The 17,765-nt window shown below is 51.9% G+C and overlaps 7 protein-coding genes across 7 annotated transcripts; 4 read left to right on the top strand and 3 right to left on the bottom strand.

The window, feature by feature from the left end:
• Window positions 1–1,548: 1,548 nt before the first annotated feature.
• On the top strand, window positions 1,549–3,627 carry COL26b_010077 (uncharacterized protein; the record flags this gene model as incomplete). Its single annotated transcript, XM_053182788.1, has 4 exons — window positions 1,549–2,228; window positions 2,287–2,919; window positions 3,034–3,320; window positions 3,374–3,627. 4 exons carry the CDS (start codon window positions 1,549–1,551, stop codon window positions 3,625–3,627), a joined length of 1,854 nt encoding a protein of 617 aa, XP_053033235.1.
• Window positions 3,628–3,766: 139 nt separating this feature from the next.
• On the bottom strand, window positions 3,767–5,526 carry COL26b_010076 (uncharacterized protein; the record flags this gene model as incomplete). Its single annotated transcript, XM_053182787.1, has 4 exons — window positions 3,767–4,208; window positions 4,313–4,748; window positions 4,803–5,276; window positions 5,346–5,526. 4 exons carry the CDS (start codon window positions 5,524–5,526, stop codon window positions 3,767–3,769), a joined length of 1,533 nt encoding a protein of 510 aa, XP_053033234.1.
• A 677-nt stretch (window positions 5,527–6,203) lies between these two features.
• On the top strand, window positions 6,204–8,731 carry COL26b_010075 (putative NRPS-like protein biosynthetic cluster; the record flags this gene model as incomplete). Its single annotated transcript, XM_053182786.1, has 2 exons — window positions 6,204–6,772; window positions 6,982–8,731. The coding sequence occupies 2 exons, from the start codon at window positions 6,204–6,206 to the stop codon at window positions 8,729–8,731; spliced, it is 2,319 nt and encodes a 772-aa protein (XP_053033233.1).
• Window positions 8,732–10,497: 1,766 nt separating this feature from the next.
• Window positions 10,498–11,784, top strand: COL26b_010074 (uncharacterized protein; the record flags this gene model as incomplete). Its single annotated transcript, XM_053182785.1, has 4 exons — window positions 10,498–10,874; window positions 10,983–11,237; window positions 11,319–11,491; window positions 11,549–11,784. 4 exons carry the CDS (start codon window positions 10,498–10,500, stop codon window positions 11,782–11,784), a joined length of 1,041 nt encoding a protein of 346 aa, XP_053033232.1.
• A 411-nt stretch (window positions 11,785–12,195) lies between these two features.
• Window positions 12,196–13,551, bottom strand: COL26b_010073 (uncharacterized protein; the record flags this gene model as incomplete). The annotated part of the gene is made up of 3 exons (XM_053182784.1): window positions 12,196–12,548; window positions 12,611–12,914; window positions 12,976–13,551. The coding sequence occupies 3 exons, from the start codon at window positions 13,549–13,551 to the stop codon at window positions 12,196–12,198; spliced, it is 1,233 nt and encodes a 410-aa protein (XP_053033231.1).
• A 960-nt stretch (window positions 13,552–14,511) lies between these two features.
• COL26b_010072 (uncharacterized protein) lies at window positions 14,512–15,762 on the bottom strand (the record flags this gene model as incomplete). The annotated part of the gene is made up of 4 exons (XM_053182783.1): window positions 14,512–15,019; window positions 15,071–15,137; window positions 15,255–15,342; window positions 15,403–15,762. 4 exons carry the CDS (start codon window positions 15,760–15,762, stop codon window positions 14,512–14,514), a joined length of 1,023 nt encoding a protein of 340 aa, XP_053033230.1.
• An 844-nt stretch (window positions 15,763–16,606) lies between these two features.
• On the top strand, window positions 16,607–17,664 carry COL26b_010071 (uncharacterized protein; the record flags this gene model as incomplete). Its single annotated transcript, XM_053182782.1, has 2 exons — window positions 16,607–17,179; window positions 17,233–17,664. 2 exons carry the CDS (start codon window positions 16,607–16,609, stop codon window positions 17,662–17,664), a joined length of 1,005 nt encoding a protein of 334 aa, XP_053033229.1.
• Window positions 17,665–17,765: the final 101 nt, after the last annotated feature.

Here is a 17,765-nt window from a genome sequence, read left to right as displayed (position 1 = left end):
GTTTGGCATCGAAATTTGGCTTGGCTCGGTGGGTCACGTGTCTGAATTCAGTCTCGGCTTCAGACCGGGGCACTTGATTGGACAGTTCGAGGTTGCTCTTTCGAGCGGATGACATGATTGGTCAGTTTGAGATCACAGCTCCTTCACTTTTTGAAGGGTGTAAGTCAGGTACAAAACGCGTGCCTCTTTCTTTTCAAGATGGTCATATTTGACTCTGCTGTAAACATCGTGAAAAAGATTCCATCTGCCAAATCCACTAATTATTCCAACTTTTTCACACCGGTCAACATTTGACAAGACCATGGACAATCCTTCTGCTGCAAATGCGTTCGGCACTCTTGGGGCAGTGCTCTGGTCGCTTCAGGTAAGAATCAACTTTCTTCCCGTGGCTTCTCATTTTTTTCATTTGGGGACATCTCTCCTGACGATTATTCAAGCTCTTGCCTCAAATCTGGAAAAACTGGAGGCGGCGCGACAGCCAGTCCTTATCGTCGACGTTTTTCCTCTCATGGGCTATCGCCGGAGTGCCTCTCGGCGTGTACAACATCGCCGATGACTTCAATATTGCCCTCCAGATACAGCCCAACGTCTTGATCTTTCTCAGTCTCTGGACTTGGTCTCAATGCAAATACTATGCCGACAACTGGGGCATCAAGAAAATTGTCCCATTTGTCACCAGTCTCGCCACCGTTCTTGCCGGCGTTGAGTATGGACTCGTATACGCCCTCCGCCTGGCCCGCGAGCGCGGGCACATTTGGCCATCGATGCTCATGGCTATTGTAGCAGCGGTTTTGTTGGCTGGTGGTGTGCTAAGACATTATGTCCAGATGTTGAGGACTCGATCGGACGCTGGAGTGTCTCTGAAGTTTGCGACTCTCGATTTGAGTGGAGATGTTGCGTCGCTTTTGTCGGTGATCTTCCAGAAGACACTAAAAATCTATGGACTCGTTATTTATGGATCTGAATTGGCGATTTGGATTGGGCTGATAGGCCTGGCTCTCTATTACCGGCATGTCGGCCAAGGCGAACCCAGCAAAACAACCGGGGCTGATCCAGTGGTGGAAGACAGAAGCAACGTTCAGACTACAGACCTCAACAAAGTGCATCAGACTACGTAGAGCTGTACCGAGGTAACCTTGAAGATTCCTGGCTTTGTTAGAATACCCAGCAATTATTTGCCAAGTCCCAACATCTCGCCCTCTTCGTCACCAGGTCTCTGGGGCCTAGTCAGCCGGGTTGCGAGAAACATCCAGTCTATTGAATTAATCCTCATACGTAAAACATCATAATATCTTGACTGAACCTTCTTTTCGAGTGCAATTGAATAATAATCAGGATCTAGAAGACCGAAAAGCGATCATTTCTCTAGTCATTCATGTTACAACGGGGGTTGGTTCACCGGCGGCCAATCGGCAAACGGCCCGTTATCAGCAGACGGAGCTCTTGATTCCAGCCTCCCCGGCCGCGCGGGGAACTCAAGCGACACGATAGCTACGCGCATGAACCGGTTCACCTAGACGTGCCGTAACTTTCTTCAACAAGCACATCATGGAGACCGCCGCGCACACTCGTACAAGGTCGTTCGGTAATCGCAACCGCCACCCCTGCGACTTCTGCCGATACAAGCGCGCGGCCTGTCTGCTGCCCGGGCCCCCGCCCTGCGAGCTCTGCCGGCGGCAGGGCAAAGAGTGCACGTTTGTCGAAGGGCCGAACAAGAGACGGCGCGTTGCGGAGCGGGTTCACAGTCCTTCCGACGATGGCCTGGAGAGTCCGACGTACCACACCCGGGCTCCGTCCGATACGGAGATGAGGTCTCAGTCGGGAGAGATGAGTTCGCCGTTGAATGAGATGCACTTCATCGCCGATGGGGCAGAACCAACGAGTCTGGTCTCCCCGACCGGGTTCCAACGGGAGTGTCCAGATGTGTTGTTACCGGCATCACTCGACGCTAAACTCAACCACAACGCGCAAGTCATCGGCCTCAGCGGCGAATCGGACCCGTACCTACTTCAGCTTTACCAGTTTGACGAGAAGGATGAGTGCGAATTTCAGCAATTGCGCATCCGAAACATGGGTATGGATGATGGGGTCCCTGTTCAGTTCATGCTGCAGGATAATTCGTTGGCGAGCAGAGCACAGCCAGGAGATTTTGGAGCCAGCGAATCAGATATCAAAAATGAGGTCCTCAACATGGTTTCTGAGGACGTCGGTAGGAGACTCTTAAACTTGTAAGTTTCTCTGAGGATTTTTCCTTTAGTATTCCTCTTCATTAACCAAAAACTGCAGGTTCTGGCGCTATGTACAGCCGTATTTCCCCATCCTTTCGATGGAATACATCATGCAAGATAACAACGGGGACCCATCAACGTTGCCAACATCCCTGGCAGCAGCCATCTACGGGCATGCACTCCCCTTCTGCGTTTTCGATGACAAACTGTGCGTCGACGTTTACACGCCTCCTTCGGCCGACCGTCTTTTCAAGCTTGCATGGATGGCTGCTCTTTCCCAGTTTCACACGCCATCGCTAGCCACCGTGCAGACGATGCTTCTTCTCATACAGCGACGCCCAACAAACAGACACGTGGCCGACACGCCGTTCAAATGGGTCATGCTAGCTGACACGGTGGCTCTCGCACAATGCCTCGGTCTCAATCTGGACCCCAGTGACTGGTCAATACCGCCGTGGGAGAAGCGCCTCCGTCGACGGCTGGCATGGGCGGTGTACGTGCAAGACCGGTGGCTGAGTCTGAACTTTGGTCGGAGTTCGCACATCCAGGAATGTGACTGGGATGTCTCTTCTCTGGGACCTGAGGACTTTGGAAGCCTCTCGGGGATTGAAGATGAACCTGCGATATCCAAGCACTTTCTACACCTGGCGTCGCTGACAGAGATTGTATCAAAGATTCAGCTGAACATGTTGTACGTCTGTTTCATCCCCCACAACCCGCATGTAGTGAGTGCTGACTTTATAAGCTCCGTCAAAGCCACAAGGGCCTTATCGAAGTCACTGGAAGCGAGTTTCGAAGTTGCTAGGCCGCTGCGAATTGAGCTCGCTCAGTGGTCCCAGGACCATCCTGATGTGGGTGAACAGCCCTCGCCAGCTTTACCTCATCATGGGCTCGACGGCAATGGCAGTCTCCGGCTTGCATATATCACTGCAAAGGTTGCCGTTTTCAAGGCATTATTGCGACCAAAGAGTAACGAGGCCCCTGCAGAAGCCCGCGCTGCATTGCGGACGGGAGCCATGGCCGTCGCCAGGGAGATGTACGATTTCCTTGCCAAGCTGGGGCCTCATCATCTGGAAGCCTTCTGGCATTCGTGTAAGCAGTATAATCCTTCGTTGATAGTTAATGATTCGTGCTGACTTGGGTAGACTCTCGTGTCAACTTCGCCATCGCCAGTAACTTCATTGTCCTTCTCTTCGCCCTTTCTCCGACTTTGCCCGATGCTGAAGACGCTCTCACACTTTTGACTCAGTGGCGAAGTTTGTTGCGCATCAAATCGAGAAGCTGCGATTTGCTGAACCTCAGTCTGCTACGACTAGACGCAACGTTTGTTGCAGGACTGGGGAAGCTCATTGAACTGGCTCCTGCGGCTGCAGAGGCAGTTCTGAACCGGAAGCTTTGAGGAAGGCGACAATGCGCATGTGCAGCTATCTCTCCGCCTGGTTTTGGCAATACGATGCCATCTTCAAATAGCGTGTAAAGCGTATATTTATTTCCAATCAACTCAGCAAAATGTCGCTTGAACTCGGCATCATGCCTTTTCAGACACTATACTGCTTGGCTTCCATGCTCTTCTCCGGCTCCATGGGCTCCTCCTTTGGAGGTTGTCCCTCGATTGACAGCTCATCCAACTTCTCGTCAACTTTGAAGGGCCGAATCTTCCAGCACGCCCAATACGTGAAACCAGCGATAAGTGTGCTCACCAGCCAACTCAGGCTATACAAGTAGGTCGCTCCTTTCGGAACCCCCTTGGCACCACAAGCAGCCGCCAGGCCCGGCATGTTGGGCACAATGGCGAAGATGAAGGCAATGATCGCACGCGGGTTAACTCCGAAGGTGAAGAAATGTGTTCCCCGTGGATCGTACAGAGATGAGACTCTCATCTGGCGACCGCGGCAGATCCAGAAGTCGGTGACGATAACTCCCGCAATGGCCCCCAAGAAGAGGGAGTAGCCACCAAGGAACGAAGAGAAAGATTTTGCGCTGGACTCAAAGTCAGAACAGTCCTGCTACTGGGAGGTGTTACTGCTTACCTGTACTGAATGTTCCACGGCACAGCACACACTCCAAGGATAGCGCATACATACGCCCCACGTCGGTTGTTCACGTATTTCGGGAACCAAAGCGACAAGTCGTTGCTGAATGACACACTGTTGGCGCTGATGTTTGTACCAATCACGGCAAAAGCCCAGCAAAGTCCTGCGAAGAACTGCGCAGCGCGGTTGTTCCAGAGACGCGCGACCTCCAAGGGGTTCCAGGTAACCTCGCCGTAGATGACTTCAGAAGCACTGCTGACAGTAGCTCCCAAAACACCGCACATGGTGACAAGCACGATGAGCCCGACAGCCTGGGTCCAGAACACCTGGCGGGGTTCTTTGGCGTATCGTGTGAAATCGGGCATGTTCAATGCAAGCGTCGCCTTGGGGCCGATCGCGCTCGTGACGCATTGAAAAAAGACGACGATGGCTGGTGTGCCGTCTTTTATCACAGTCGGTTTCGAGAAGGTCGGGCCAAAGCCCTTTGCTACGTGATATTAGCAAGATGCAGTACACAGGGATGAGACCGATAGAAAGTTACCAGCAACGAGAGCCCAGATGAACAGGGTCAATCCGAAGATCGGCATAATGATCGTCTTTGCCATGAACATGTACCTCAAGCTGCTTACATGAAGCCAAAGCAGCGGGAGCTGGACGATGATGAAAAGGAAGAAGCACAACAGCTCGGCGCTGGTAACGTGGGCGCTCGCCGGCAGGTGGTTGGGGAAGTTGTTGAACGAGGGCCAGATGGCGGCGATCATGACTTGAAGGCACTGACCGCCCTGGAAAGATTGTGTTCCGAACCAGATACAAGCGACGACACCCCGGACGAATACAGCGGCGTGCGCACCTCGCAGACCGAATGATGCTCGAGTGAAGACGGGGAAGTTGATACCGAAGACACAGCCGACGTATCCGTCCAGCATGGCGGGGATGCATACCAAGACATGGCCGATGAACACCGCGAGAATAGCGAGGCCTGGGTTGAGGCCCTTCGTGACCGATGTCGATGACACTGTTTCCGACGGGGCGCTGTTAGTGACAGGCAAGAGGGAGAGCCGGCGTAGAATGGCGTTTGACATACCTTGGTACATGGAAATTGAGAAGGCTTCAGCAATCCAGAAACCCAACAAGCTAGGCCAGCCCCAGGTGCGCTCCGGCGAGCCCATTGGGATCGGGTCCATGTCCTTGTTGGACAGCCGGCCGCCCTCCGTGCCGAGTTCGGCGCTCTCGGAGCGGAGCTCCAAACGCTGCCGGATCCCCATGATGTGACGTTGATCCTGCTCAATTGAAATTGCTAAGAGAAAGTCAAATTGGGGCAGGAGCAGAAGCGACGTGTCTAAGCGTGCGGAGACTCGGGGCAGTTATTCGATTCTTTTTTTTTCTGCTCGTTACATTCCGGCGTTCTTTGTTCATTTCTACAGAACTGCTTATCGAAACTGGTCTCGGCTATCGCCCGTGGCAGCTTTGTGTTCCCCGGTCGTGCCATACCATGACATGGAGATAGGCGTGATAAGTGCCGGGGCGCTATCAGCATGCCTGAAAGTTATCGCATCAGCCATTGGCCTATCTTGGTGTTCCTTGCTGTCAACCCAGCAAACGTTGATAGCCCGGACATAATCTTATCGATCGGGTGGTTTCCGCGGTGGTGCTGCATGCGGGGATTCCGCGGGGGATCACGAAACAATGGGTTTACTCAGCAGAAAGTCAAATGTGAAGCTTCATCATGAGCTCGATGTTCCTGAGAAGGCTTCTGTCGTCAACGTCTAGGACGACAGGTTTAGCATCAATTCACACCAATACAACATGGCGCCAATCGCGACGTCCGACCTGAAGACATCAATGCCGAACCCGGCTGACCCGACCGTGTTTCCCGCCCCTGATTCAGATGAGAGACTCAGGGAACTTTGGTATATGCATGGAGATCCGCACAGCACCAAGTATGAATCAATCGAATCATCTCGACTTCCACGCAGTGAAGGCTGACGGGATTGAAAACAGATTCTCAAATCCAAATCTGACAAGTATCGCCAAGTTGGTCGAGCACAACGCCGCCACCCAGCCCTCTCAGCCAGCCTTCATCTACCCTGTCAAAGACACTTTCAGTGTACTTGACTGGACTCAGGCCCACCAGCTCTGTCGCCAAGCGGCGGCGCATTATTCACGACGCTTCCGTAAAGAGCTGGAAGTCTCGAACGAGACGCGCCAGCAGCCCACGATAGCGCTTCTAGGGACCGGGAATTCAATTGAGTATCTGATTACGCAAATTGCCCTGAATTATCTGCACGTCCGATCTTTGCTTCTCAGCAACAAGAATGCGCCGGATACCAGAGACTATTTGCTGCGAGTCTGCGATGCGGTGGCAGTCATCACCGACAAGGCGAATGAGGCGTCGCTCTTCGGCGACATAAGTTGCACAACGCCAGTCGTTGAATTGATGACCCTTACTGAGTTGCAGCAAGGCGCTGGAGCGATCTCAGAAGACTTTGTGGTGTTTGAGACGAGCGACGAGTGGAACTTGCAATCGATGATCATCCATTCGTCGGGTTCTACTGGGGTGCCAAAGCCAATTATCCACACGAACAGAAGCTTGTGCCAAATCGCAAGAATATACCGTCGCCTACCGGAGTACTTCATAGAGAACTGGTATCTCTGCTTCCCACTGTTGGTTCTTCAATTTTTCCCTCCGTATACCAAATAACCTCTAACGTAATCCTTAGATTCCATGTCGCTGGCTTATCCACCGTTCTGTCGGGTATTCCTTACGGACTTCCAACGACCATGCCGCCTGAAAAATGGCCACCGGCTCCAAGTTCTATCCTAACAGCGTGGAGAACTCTCGAATCCCTGGGTTATCCCGTGGACTGCACCCATTGCGCACCCTCGGTCATCGATGATCTGTACGAGTACATCAACCTCACCACCAAAGACTTCACACCACTTGTGAAGCTCAAAGTCTTGCAGCCCGGTGGCGCCCCGCTGTCGCCAAGCATGGTTGCGAAACTTCAAGCGCTTGGAGTTAATGTGAAGACCACCTACGGAACAACAGAAATCGGACCACCAATGCGGACCATCCCACATACAAGAGAAAATCCAGACGTATATCGCTTCCGCAATCTCTACCCAGGCTCTCCTCTGGTGCGCATGGAGCCTCTCGGCGACGGACTTTTCGAGTGCGTTGTTTACAAAGGCTTTCCGCTCGCGGCAGAGCTCTGGTTAGATGATGCGGCACCGAATCCGTACCGCACGGGCGATATGTTCCTCGAAGATCCGCCGGCAAGCGGGTACTTTGTCCTCCAGGGACGGCGAGATGATATTCTCATCCACTCCAACGGCGAGAAGACTCATGCCTCTGCTCTGGCTATGGCCCTTGAAGAAGACAAGACAAGCATTATCACAAAGACGGCGGTTTACGGGACTGGAAAGTCCTGCCCTTCTGTTGTTGTCGAGGTAGACTGGCAAGCTGTCGACAGCCGAGGGTCTAGCGTCGACATAGAGAACGAGGTATGGAAAGTGGTCGCAGGGTGTAACGAGAAGTCCGCAGCCTTCTCCAAAATTCCTCGGGAGCTGGTTCTCGTTCTCGACAAAGGAGAGATGTTGCCGGTCACACCCAAAGGGAACGTCAGAAGAAAAAACGCTTGGGATTTGTATGGGGATCGGGTCGAAAATCTGTACAGCAAACTCTTTGGCGACGACTCCGGCTCGACGACCGACTCCAACGGTTTTGCTGGTTCTCCAACAATAGAGACAATCCAGAAGGCAGCATCTGAGGTGTTTGGGCTCCCACTGGAGGAAATCGAAGAGGACAGGAACTGGTACGAACTTGGGCTCGATTCCATCCAGGCAGTGTCGTTACGTACTCAGCTGGTCAAGTCCTTCGGAAGCTTTCCACTCATGTTCATCTTCGAATACCCGACGGCAAAGAGCCTTTTAGGCTTTCTTCTGCGTCCTAAGAGCGACGTTTTGGACACTAAAGCGATAGTTACGACTCAACGTCATGAGTGGATTCAATCTTCTATCAACCGGATGAATCAGGAGATGAATGGGTGGACGATACAAAATGCCGAAGACCGTGGAGCAGCACCCAGGGGCCAGGACGTCATCTATCTCACAGGGGCCAGTGGATCTTTGGGTAGCGCGCTGTTGGAAGTACTGGTGCAAGTTCCCTCCATCAAGAAGGTGTACTGTGCAGTGCGAGGTCGCGATCCACAAGAAAAGGTTGTCCAGTCGCTGAAATCGAGAGGTTACGCCGAAGACGTGTGGAAGAGCACAAAGATTCACGCTGTCAACTACGACATGAAGGATGCAAGGCTGGGTTTGGATGCAGAGACCTACAAGAAAGTTGAGGCTGAGGTGACGGTGGTGATGCACAACGCCTGGAAACTCGACTTTAACCAGCCGGTGCAGCAATTTGACGATGACTGTTTAAGAGGTACGACCCAGTCTACCCAGGAACGCGAATTATGCTGACAGCTTACCAGGCACCATGCATCTGATGGCTTTCTGCCTAAAAGGACCGAAGAAAACGTTTGCATTCATGAGTAGTGTCGCCGCGGCCATGGGCAGTAAGGCAACTGGAGTGATCGCAGAACTACCACTGGGGCCGGATCCCGAGAGCGCCCTCCAGACAGGCTACGCACAATCCAAATTCATCATCGAGCAGATTACCCAGAACTATGCGTCAACGTTCAACGTACCCGTTCACATCTTCCGGGTAGGTCAGCTGAGCGGGCATTCTCGACTAGGAACCTGGAACCACACTGAGATGTGGCCAATCATGATGATGACTGCTCTCAATCTTCTATCAGCGATGCCGCTCTTGCAGACGACGGTGGACTGGCTTCCGGTGGACGTATGCGCGAAAGTTATCAAGAAAGCCGTCCTCTCGTCGACAGCTGAAAGATCATACACTGTCACAAATTTGACAAATCCGAGCACGACTTCATGGGAGGGCTTGCTGTCCTGTTTGGAAGAGGCTTCTGAGAAGAGACTCGAGCGGATCGAAATGAAGGCATGGGTATCGAGGCTGGAAGCAGCGGCCGACTCGTCCAGTTCCAACGGGCACGATATACCGGCGTTAAAGCTACTCGGGTTCTTCCAAGCTATGGCTGAAGGAGGTGGCAATGGGGAAGGGGTACAATTCGAATCATCTAAGGTAGCACCAGGCAAAGGGATAGATACTAACATGGTTCTAAAATGGTTGGAAACTTGGAAGCAGTCCGGTTATCTGAAGACGTAGACTTCATCTAAATAGCACCTCAAAAATAGGTCGAAGATCGTCGATAGTAATTGATTTGAGGACTAAAAGCCATCGTAATCAAGACACTTTGTGCTTTGTCTGGGATGCTCGTTTCGCCTGTGCTTGCGTGCACAGAAGACTCTGTACTCTATTGACTCGAGGCTTAAGGCGCCCACATGGCAGCTCGAGTAGAAATCTCCGGAGGTTGAAGGGGAGCGATTGTGCGTAAGATACAAAGTACGTAAGAATTAAGTGAGGGGGCGAACGGATGATTGCGGCAACCTGTCAGATCGATCGTTATGCGGATCGTCTGGGGAAGTAGTACTACGTTCCCGTCTACCCCACATACTCCACGTGCGGCTTGATGAACTCCTGTCGTCCAGGATTGGTTTGCGTACAGTGATGATGATAATAATAACTCCAGTGCTAGCATCTCCGGGTAAAGATAAACATAGAAACATTAGCTTTTAAAAAGGAAACCTTTTCATTCCACGCTTGATCAGACCAGGCAGTCCTTTCACCCTCCAGATTTCAACATGTCCTCCGTGTCTGTGTCAGTCAAGCCAGGTACGGTAATCGTGGCGGTTGCTGTCACTGCGGTTGCGCTTGTGATAGCGACGCAAATATACGAGCGGATACGACTGAACCAAAAGTACAAGTTTCCTGGCCGCATACCTGGCATTCCTCTATTTGGAAATTCATTCCAAATCCCTGCCATACAGCAAGGACCATGGGCGAAGGAAAAAGCAGAGCGATACGGCGAGATGTGAGTCTGTTACTGGGATATCCAAAATGGTTGATTCATAGAAAGCACCAAGGCGGATGACTGACACTCCGGGATAGGTTTACATGCAAGTTTGGAGGTTCGACTTGGGTGTTCCTCAATTCCTCGCGAACAGTACATGATCTGCTAGAGCGTCGCGCGGCAATCTACAGCTCTAGGCCGGACTTTCCTATGACCCAAGACATTATATCTCGGGGATCGCGCATAGTCTTGATGCCGTACAACGACCAATGGCGGACCCTTAGGAAGATCATGCACAATGTCCTGATGGCACGTCAGGAAGACGTCTTTAAGCCTTTTCAAGACTTGGAATCGAAGCATCTCTTGTGGGACTATCTCGAGAAACCGGAAAGGTGGTGGTCGGCTAATGCTCGATACGCAAACTCCGTTATCATGAGTGTTGTGTTCGGTCGGCGAACTGTACTGGATGATTCCGAGGTCGAAGAGCTCTTTGAGACGATTGAACTATTCCTGGAGAACCAGCAGCCTGGCGTAAATCTCGTCGACGGCTTCCCCATTTTCAAGAAGCTCCCCCAATTCTTGCAGTGGTGGCGTCCACGTGGTGATGCAATCTTTCGCAAGACGTACAAGTAAGTTTTTATGCTTGTTAAATGACTAGCGCGAGGTAACTGACTAGTTTGTGTCGCTAGAGTTTATGAGAGAGAACTTGAAAAGACGAAAGCGAAACTAAAAGATAGAACGCAACGCCAATGCTTCGCCACCGATTTCATCGAGAGCGAGGAATACGGTAACATGTCACAAACACAGCAGCTCTTCACCTTTGGCTCCCTCATGGAAGCTGGCAGCGACACTTCACGTGTTAGCATTGGTCAAATCATTGCTGCGGCGGCCACATATCCCGACTGGGTCGTCAAAGCGCGCGAGCACCTCGACAAAGTTTGTGGGGCAAACGCAGAGCGTCTTCCAGAATGGAACGATAAGCCAGATCTGAAGTACATATCTGCCGTGGTCAAGGAAGGATTCCGATGAAGGCCGAACATCGCAGAGATAGGCGCCCCTCATATGCTGACCAGAGATGATGAATACGAAGGCTACAAATTCCCAGCTGGGACGGTCTTTACGTGGAATGCATGGGCGATTGCACTGAACGAGAAAGAATACAAGGATCCGGAGCGCTTTTGCCCCGAAAGATTCTTGGACAATGATGTCGAGAACGTCCTAAAGGGACACTGGAGCTTCGGGCCAGGTTGGTGAAGTTCTGCTCTTGGATGACTGTGGCATATGCTGAGTAACGTTCACTTAGGTCGCAGGGTATGTGCTGGTTGGAAGGTTGGCGAGATGAACGTGTGGATTGCGGCTGCGCGGTTGCTGTACTGCTTCGACTTTGAACAGATTCCAGGGGAGAGTATCGACACCATGGCTATTCCACAAATTACGAAGAACAAGGCACCGTTCAGTGTCAAAGTCAGTGCGAGAAGTCAGGCGCACGCCGATCTCATTAGGATGGAGTGCTCGGAATCGGTGAACGTAGTCTATTGATTCGAAGTAAATACATTACCCCAGTTATCAGCACCATCACGAACGCATGAACTTGATTCTTCTTTCTATCCCAGCGATTGGAAAATCTTCCTCTTGACCTAAATCTGTGAGCCCCTTCACTTTCTATAGGTACTCGTCGTGATTTGAGCTCAAGCTGTGGCAATGAATCCCTTCGGTTATCATGGCTACTGCGATACAATGAGTCGAAAGCCCGATGTGCAAAAGCATCAATGACAACTTATTAGAGGGGGGAAAATGCAACCAGTCTTAAGGATCCCTATGAGAGGCAGCATGGTCATTGGAATTCCTAAAGCCATCATGACGGGCAGATATTTGCTTTCAAATGCAAAAAAGTGCATGCTAGGTTCTTCATCTAGCATTGAACCATGAATAATACCGGTCCGCTCTAGCCTAAGACTCCACCGCGCCGTTGACATTGAAATGCTTAGAAAAGTCGTGAGTGATAGTGTTGATGCCACCAACAAGCGCCTTAATCTTGACAGGGTCGTTGCCAGCCGCGTTCATAGCTTTGAGGAACTCATCCCTCCCCACCAGCGAATCTGGATCACTGTCGTACATGCGTACCAAGTTCGAGCTCGACACAGGGTCAATGAACTGCAGGTACTTCTCGCGCCGAACCTGGGAGTAGATGTCCAGGATGCTGTCATTGGCTTTACCCTCATGAACGCCGACCAAGCAGTCTACCAGGCCTCCCACGTCTACGATGCCACCGGTGAGACCTAGGCCGCCGAAAGGATTGCATACTGTGTGCTATGTTAGCATTGCGGCCTGAAGTGTCATTGCCACTTGGGCGAGAAGCACTTACGATGAGCAGCGTCTGCAGCGAGCACGAAAGGTCCCACTCGCATTGATTCTGCAAGACGTTGATGAACTTTGTAGGGGCTGAAATTGACGATGCGGTAATCCTGCGGGGAGGGGTTGCCAGGCAGCATCTTTCTCCATTTTTCTTCTTGCGCGGCAAGCAGCTCATCTTTGCTCAGCGCAGCGGGTACACCATAGCTGACGCGCCAGACTCCGTCCTTGGAGATTCTCGATGCCATGTACCAGTGCTCCGGGTCTACGATAAAGTTCGCGTCCTCGTAGCCAAATTTGTGGAAGTCGTAGTACACCTTGTAAGCCATAATTAGCTCTCTTTCACTTCACATGGAAACATCCCCCCCAAAGACTCACATTTGTTGCCACAACCTGTGTATCCCAAGTCTTGCCCGGGAATTCCCAGTCGCCGAATAGTTTTCTTCTAATTATGCTATTCGCGCCGTCGCACCCGACCACGTATTTGGCTCGGAGGTCTTTGGTACCGCTCGAAGTCTTCGCGGTGATGACGCCGAGGCCATTGTCGTCGCGGATGTCAACAACTTCATAGTCCCACAATATCTCAGCATTGGGTTGTTTCTCCAGATGCGAAAGCAGGATACGACCAAGCTGATCTAGTGGTAGACAGACGAGTCTGTTGGGGTCCTCTGGCAATACGGTGTGGTCCAGAGTACCGAGCACCTTGTTTCCGAAGGTCCTGTACGTGAGTTTGTTCGGATAGAAGCCTTGGCGGACCACATCTTCCATGAGGCCTGCGCGATGCAGGATCTCAACCGCAGGTCCGGCATAATGGGTGGCTCTCGGTTGCTTGTCCAGCGTCAATGTCTTCTCAACCAGTGTGACCGATACGTTGTTGCGAGCAAGGAGCAAGCTCAGAAGAAGACCTGATGGTCCTGCTCCAACAACAATAACATATGGATCATGCGACGCCATGCTGATCAATCTCTCAAATCGTTACTTTGACGTCGTCTCGTGCGCTTCGTTCTGTAATGGATACGTTAGGATGAGTCTAGGTGCAAAAAAGACCAAGAATTGAATATGGAACCAGTTGCAGAGGGACATCTGGAGACTGAACGAACGTTACTTACGTCGTCTAATAATGATACTTACCTACAACCAACGTGCATCGGAGTGACTCTGGAGAACCTGAGATGTACGAGCCCCCACCAGGAGTAGCCCGCAACAGACGGGAAGCTAGGGAGATTCTTTTTTGGGAGTGTCCTCCATAGGTCATGGATTCCTCCGGATGTCATCCGATTGCTGTCTCGCACTCCCTCCCACATTGTTTCCAGCCCAACTACGCAGTACAATCTTTCGTCCATGGGTGTCCAACCTCTTCCCCCACATCAAGACGGCACCCCACACAATCAAACATCACCCCACATGAGCACTTCAGACTCTACCCCGCGAAGTACAGACCCAGCTCCTGACCCCTATTTTTATATTTCTCAGGTCAAGTTTTGGTGCGTACTTACCTCTTTTGCACTCATCTAACCTGAAATCGCTTACTAGGTACAGAGATTAAACTAACGTCGAGATAATCATTATGCACTACTTGACATGAGTAATCGCTCTGACCTCATAGGCGTACGTGGACTATTGCACAGGAAATTCGCATTCCACCATACCAAAGAACACCCGATATGTGACAGACTCTGCCACCAAAGATTATCCTATTTCCTGTGAGAGCTCTGAAGAATGTGTCTTTAAATCGGCTGTTGTCACCTAGTCTTACTTCCTTTCTTCCTGGGAGTCCTCTCTGCCCAGCCTGAGAAGCATAGAGTCCCGTTCCAGCTGAGTTGTAAGTAAGAAGTAACACAACATGATGTTTGACCGGAAACACATTAGGGTTCGGCATTCTAGTCCTCGTCGCCCCAACACATGGCACTACACTTAGCTAATAGTCCGAGTCCACAATTCCCTCAGCTCTTCCAGCATCGCATCTGCTACGATAAAGTTGCGTCGAATGACTTGGAACAGGCTAATGACAGCCTCTCGCTGCTGACGCTGCTTCGCGCGTGCCCCAGCAACCCTCAGCGGAAACAAGAACAGCAACGGCGACAGACTAGACCCCTTCAAAGCCTCTTTGACTGTCGCAACGATGGCGTCAAAGTGCTCTTCAATCCGACTTGCACTCAATATCGGCACCGCAACGCCCAAGCCCTGCCAGTGTGCCAGGTCATAATCGTAATTCCCTGACAGATAGATGCTGGTGGCTGAGTGACATGCGGTTGACAGCAGCCTCTCGTCTGTTGATTCCGGAAGAAACGACGCGGTAAACTCCCAAGAATCAAGTGCTTCTCGCAAGCTGAAACCCTCAGTTGCCAACTCCAGGCCCTCGCTCAGATGGACGTCCGACGTTGTCTGAGCTGGGAAGACCTTGCCTGTAAAGTCGGCCGTCCTTCATATTAATGTATCAGTCTCTTACCTGCTGAAGTCTGGGGAAACTTACCGAACACGCAAATTAGAACTTAGTACTACCAACTTGAGAATCTCATCCAAATCGGTCGAGAGGTCGTCTGTCAGGCTGATCCATTCCGGATTTGCTAGGAAACTGGGCTGATTGAAAATGATTGACCTGCATGCTTCGAACGTGCGCGACTGGATGAAGAACGTCCTCATCGTGCCCGACTTACATGCCGCAGGACCGCTGGCAACAAGGGCTTGTGCCGTGCCAAAGACCATGTGTTGAAGCCACTTTTGACCCGAGGCGTCTTGCAGCAGCTATAGATACGGTCAGCACTTGGCCTGGACCAAGGTTGACAATACCCTAGTCTCACTCACCTCGAATAAGCCGAGAAAGAAAGTAGACCAGGCTATGGAGTCTCTCCGCGTCGGAGAAAAGTTGGAGACGGCATTGCGCAGTTCAAAAAGAGACTGCTGATACGACCGCAAGGCGAATCCTAGGTTGTTGTTGTGTGCCATAGCACCCAGAGAGTGGGCTTGCATGGCGCCGAGAGCGAGCATAGCATCGAACAGCGAGCGGCTCGCGTGTGGGACCAAATCGGCAGAGGATTTTGTCAACCGTTGGACGTCAGAAATGAAAGATGGCTCTCGTCCGGTGAAATTATTTGCTCGTACAAACATGTCGAAGTAGAACAAATAAGCGGTTGTAACATCTGGAATAGGCTTTTGAGGGCGCATTGCTGCCGGAGGCCGAAAGTCCTTGGGCGTGTGGATCCTTCCCCTCTCTAGCCTGATGACGGCACCCTTTGCTTCAGGAGGTGACGCTGCAAAGAGGCACTCGAGTCCCCGTTTCTCACATCTTGTGCAAGGACTCAAGCCGGAGCACTGGAAGCAGTCAGCGGATTAGAAAAAAAGGAGCTGCGCAGGTAGCGTGCTGGCGATACATAGGCTGCCTACTTTGGAGTGACTTGTGGCGCACGCAACGCAGCGAGACCTCCTGGTCCGACGATCGAATGGACCTAGAGACATCAACCGCGAGAACAGCACCTGTTTAGGCAAAGCGCTGTCAAGTAAAATTTTCGTATCAATGCTCTCCTGCTCTGGAGATGGAAACAAGCCGTCCGTTCGGGAAGTAAGCCACGTTGAAGAGTGCCTGGCATGAAGTAGTCATTGGGAGCGACAGAGACATGCGTCTAGAAGTGGAGGGCTGTGTCGATACACCAACCCCAAAATGGAAGCAATCGGGCGGCGCTAACAACGAACAGGGCGGAAATGGGCATTATTCGCCAATCACATCACAGAGATACCTTCAGCTGAAAGAGAGATTGGAGAGATGAACGGTGAATCGCTTCTCAGTCGCTAGCAGGGGTCTATCAGCCCATCAAACTCCACTCCGCTTGCCCAATATGGGAAGCAATCGTGCGAAATGACATCCGGAAGGCATCGCGAGTTGTCAAGTATCGCGTATAAGACGATTCGGATTCCTGATTCCTGATTCAAATTCGAAAGTTCAACAACAACTCGAACTCATCTCAAACACCGCCGGCAAAAATCATTTTTCTGAATCTCAAGCTTCACAGCCATGTTCAACACTTACATCCTTTGGCTCCTGGCCTCATCTGCACAGGCCGTCCTTGTGGCGCCGCCTACCGGGCCTTATGCCGTCTCCATGTCTGTCCAGAGCCTCACCGACCACTCCCGGATGGACCCATACGCGCTCAGCAACAACTCACACGCCCGCCAAGTCATGATGTCGACCTTCCTTCCTGTCGACGAGGCCATGACCCCGTGTTCTGGCCGGGAAAGGGTGCCATACATGACGCCGCTGGTCGCCCAGGCTTATGATCAGCTTGGGACTGCTGTTGGTCTTCCCAACGGCACCTTTTCCTCCTTTGAGATGGAGTTTTGCAAGACGAAGAGTCGGGCTTGTCGACGAACCCGCTCCAAGTTCCCTCTGGTGCTGTTCTCGCCTGGCTGGGGCAATCCTCGGTTGCTGTACGGCGCCATGGCACGGGAAGTTGCAAGTCGCGGCTTGGCGGTTGTCACCATCGATCATCCTTACGACCCGTCATATGTCGAGTTTCCCGACGGCACCGTCTACAAGGCAGTGAACCTAGACACCGATAACACAACACAGCTGGAATTTCTCACCAAGGTAATACATCCAAAATCGCGAATCCAGTAGAATGGCTATTTATAATGAAACAGGTCCGGGCTCAAGACACGTCCTTCGTTCTCTCCCATCTCTCCAAGAATCCTGTGGCAGGCATCGACCTCGACCGCACCATCATGTTCGGCCACTCCCTCGGCGGTGCCACCGCAGCCGCAGCGATGTTGAAGGACCCTCGCATTCTGGGAGGTGTTGACCTCGACGGCAGGCTTCTGAGCCCCGTCCTCGAAGAAGGGCTCGACCGGCCCTTCGCAATTGTGGGCAGACCTGGGCACGCTGCCGAAGACCCCACCTGGGACCAATTCTACAGCGTTCTGCGCGGCAAGAAGGCCGACTTGAGCGTCTCCGGAACCGTCCACGCAAGCTTCACGGACTTTCCGACTCTCATTGCTTCTCTGAACATCAGTCTGCCGGAGACAGCCAAGGCGCTGACAGCGCTGCCGCCAAAGCCAATCTATCAAACCTACTAACAAATATACCAAACAATTGAAGCTATTCCCAACTGTCAATTAAACAATTCCTGACCCCTCAGATTTGATATATTGGGTTGATTTGGCTTGGTATATTATAT

The sequence above is a fragment of the Colletotrichum chrysophilum genome, assembly GCF_026319265.1.
Source record: "Colletotrichum chrysophilum strain AFK26 chromosome Unknown scaffold_104, whole genome shotgun sequence".
Classification (NCBI taxonomy): domain Eukaryota; kingdom Fungi; phylum Ascomycota; class Sordariomycetes; order Glomerellales; family Glomerellaceae; genus Colletotrichum; species Colletotrichum chrysophilum.
The sequence above is the reverse complement of the archived record's forward strand: the minus strand, read 5'-3'. Positions and strand labels throughout refer to the sequence as shown.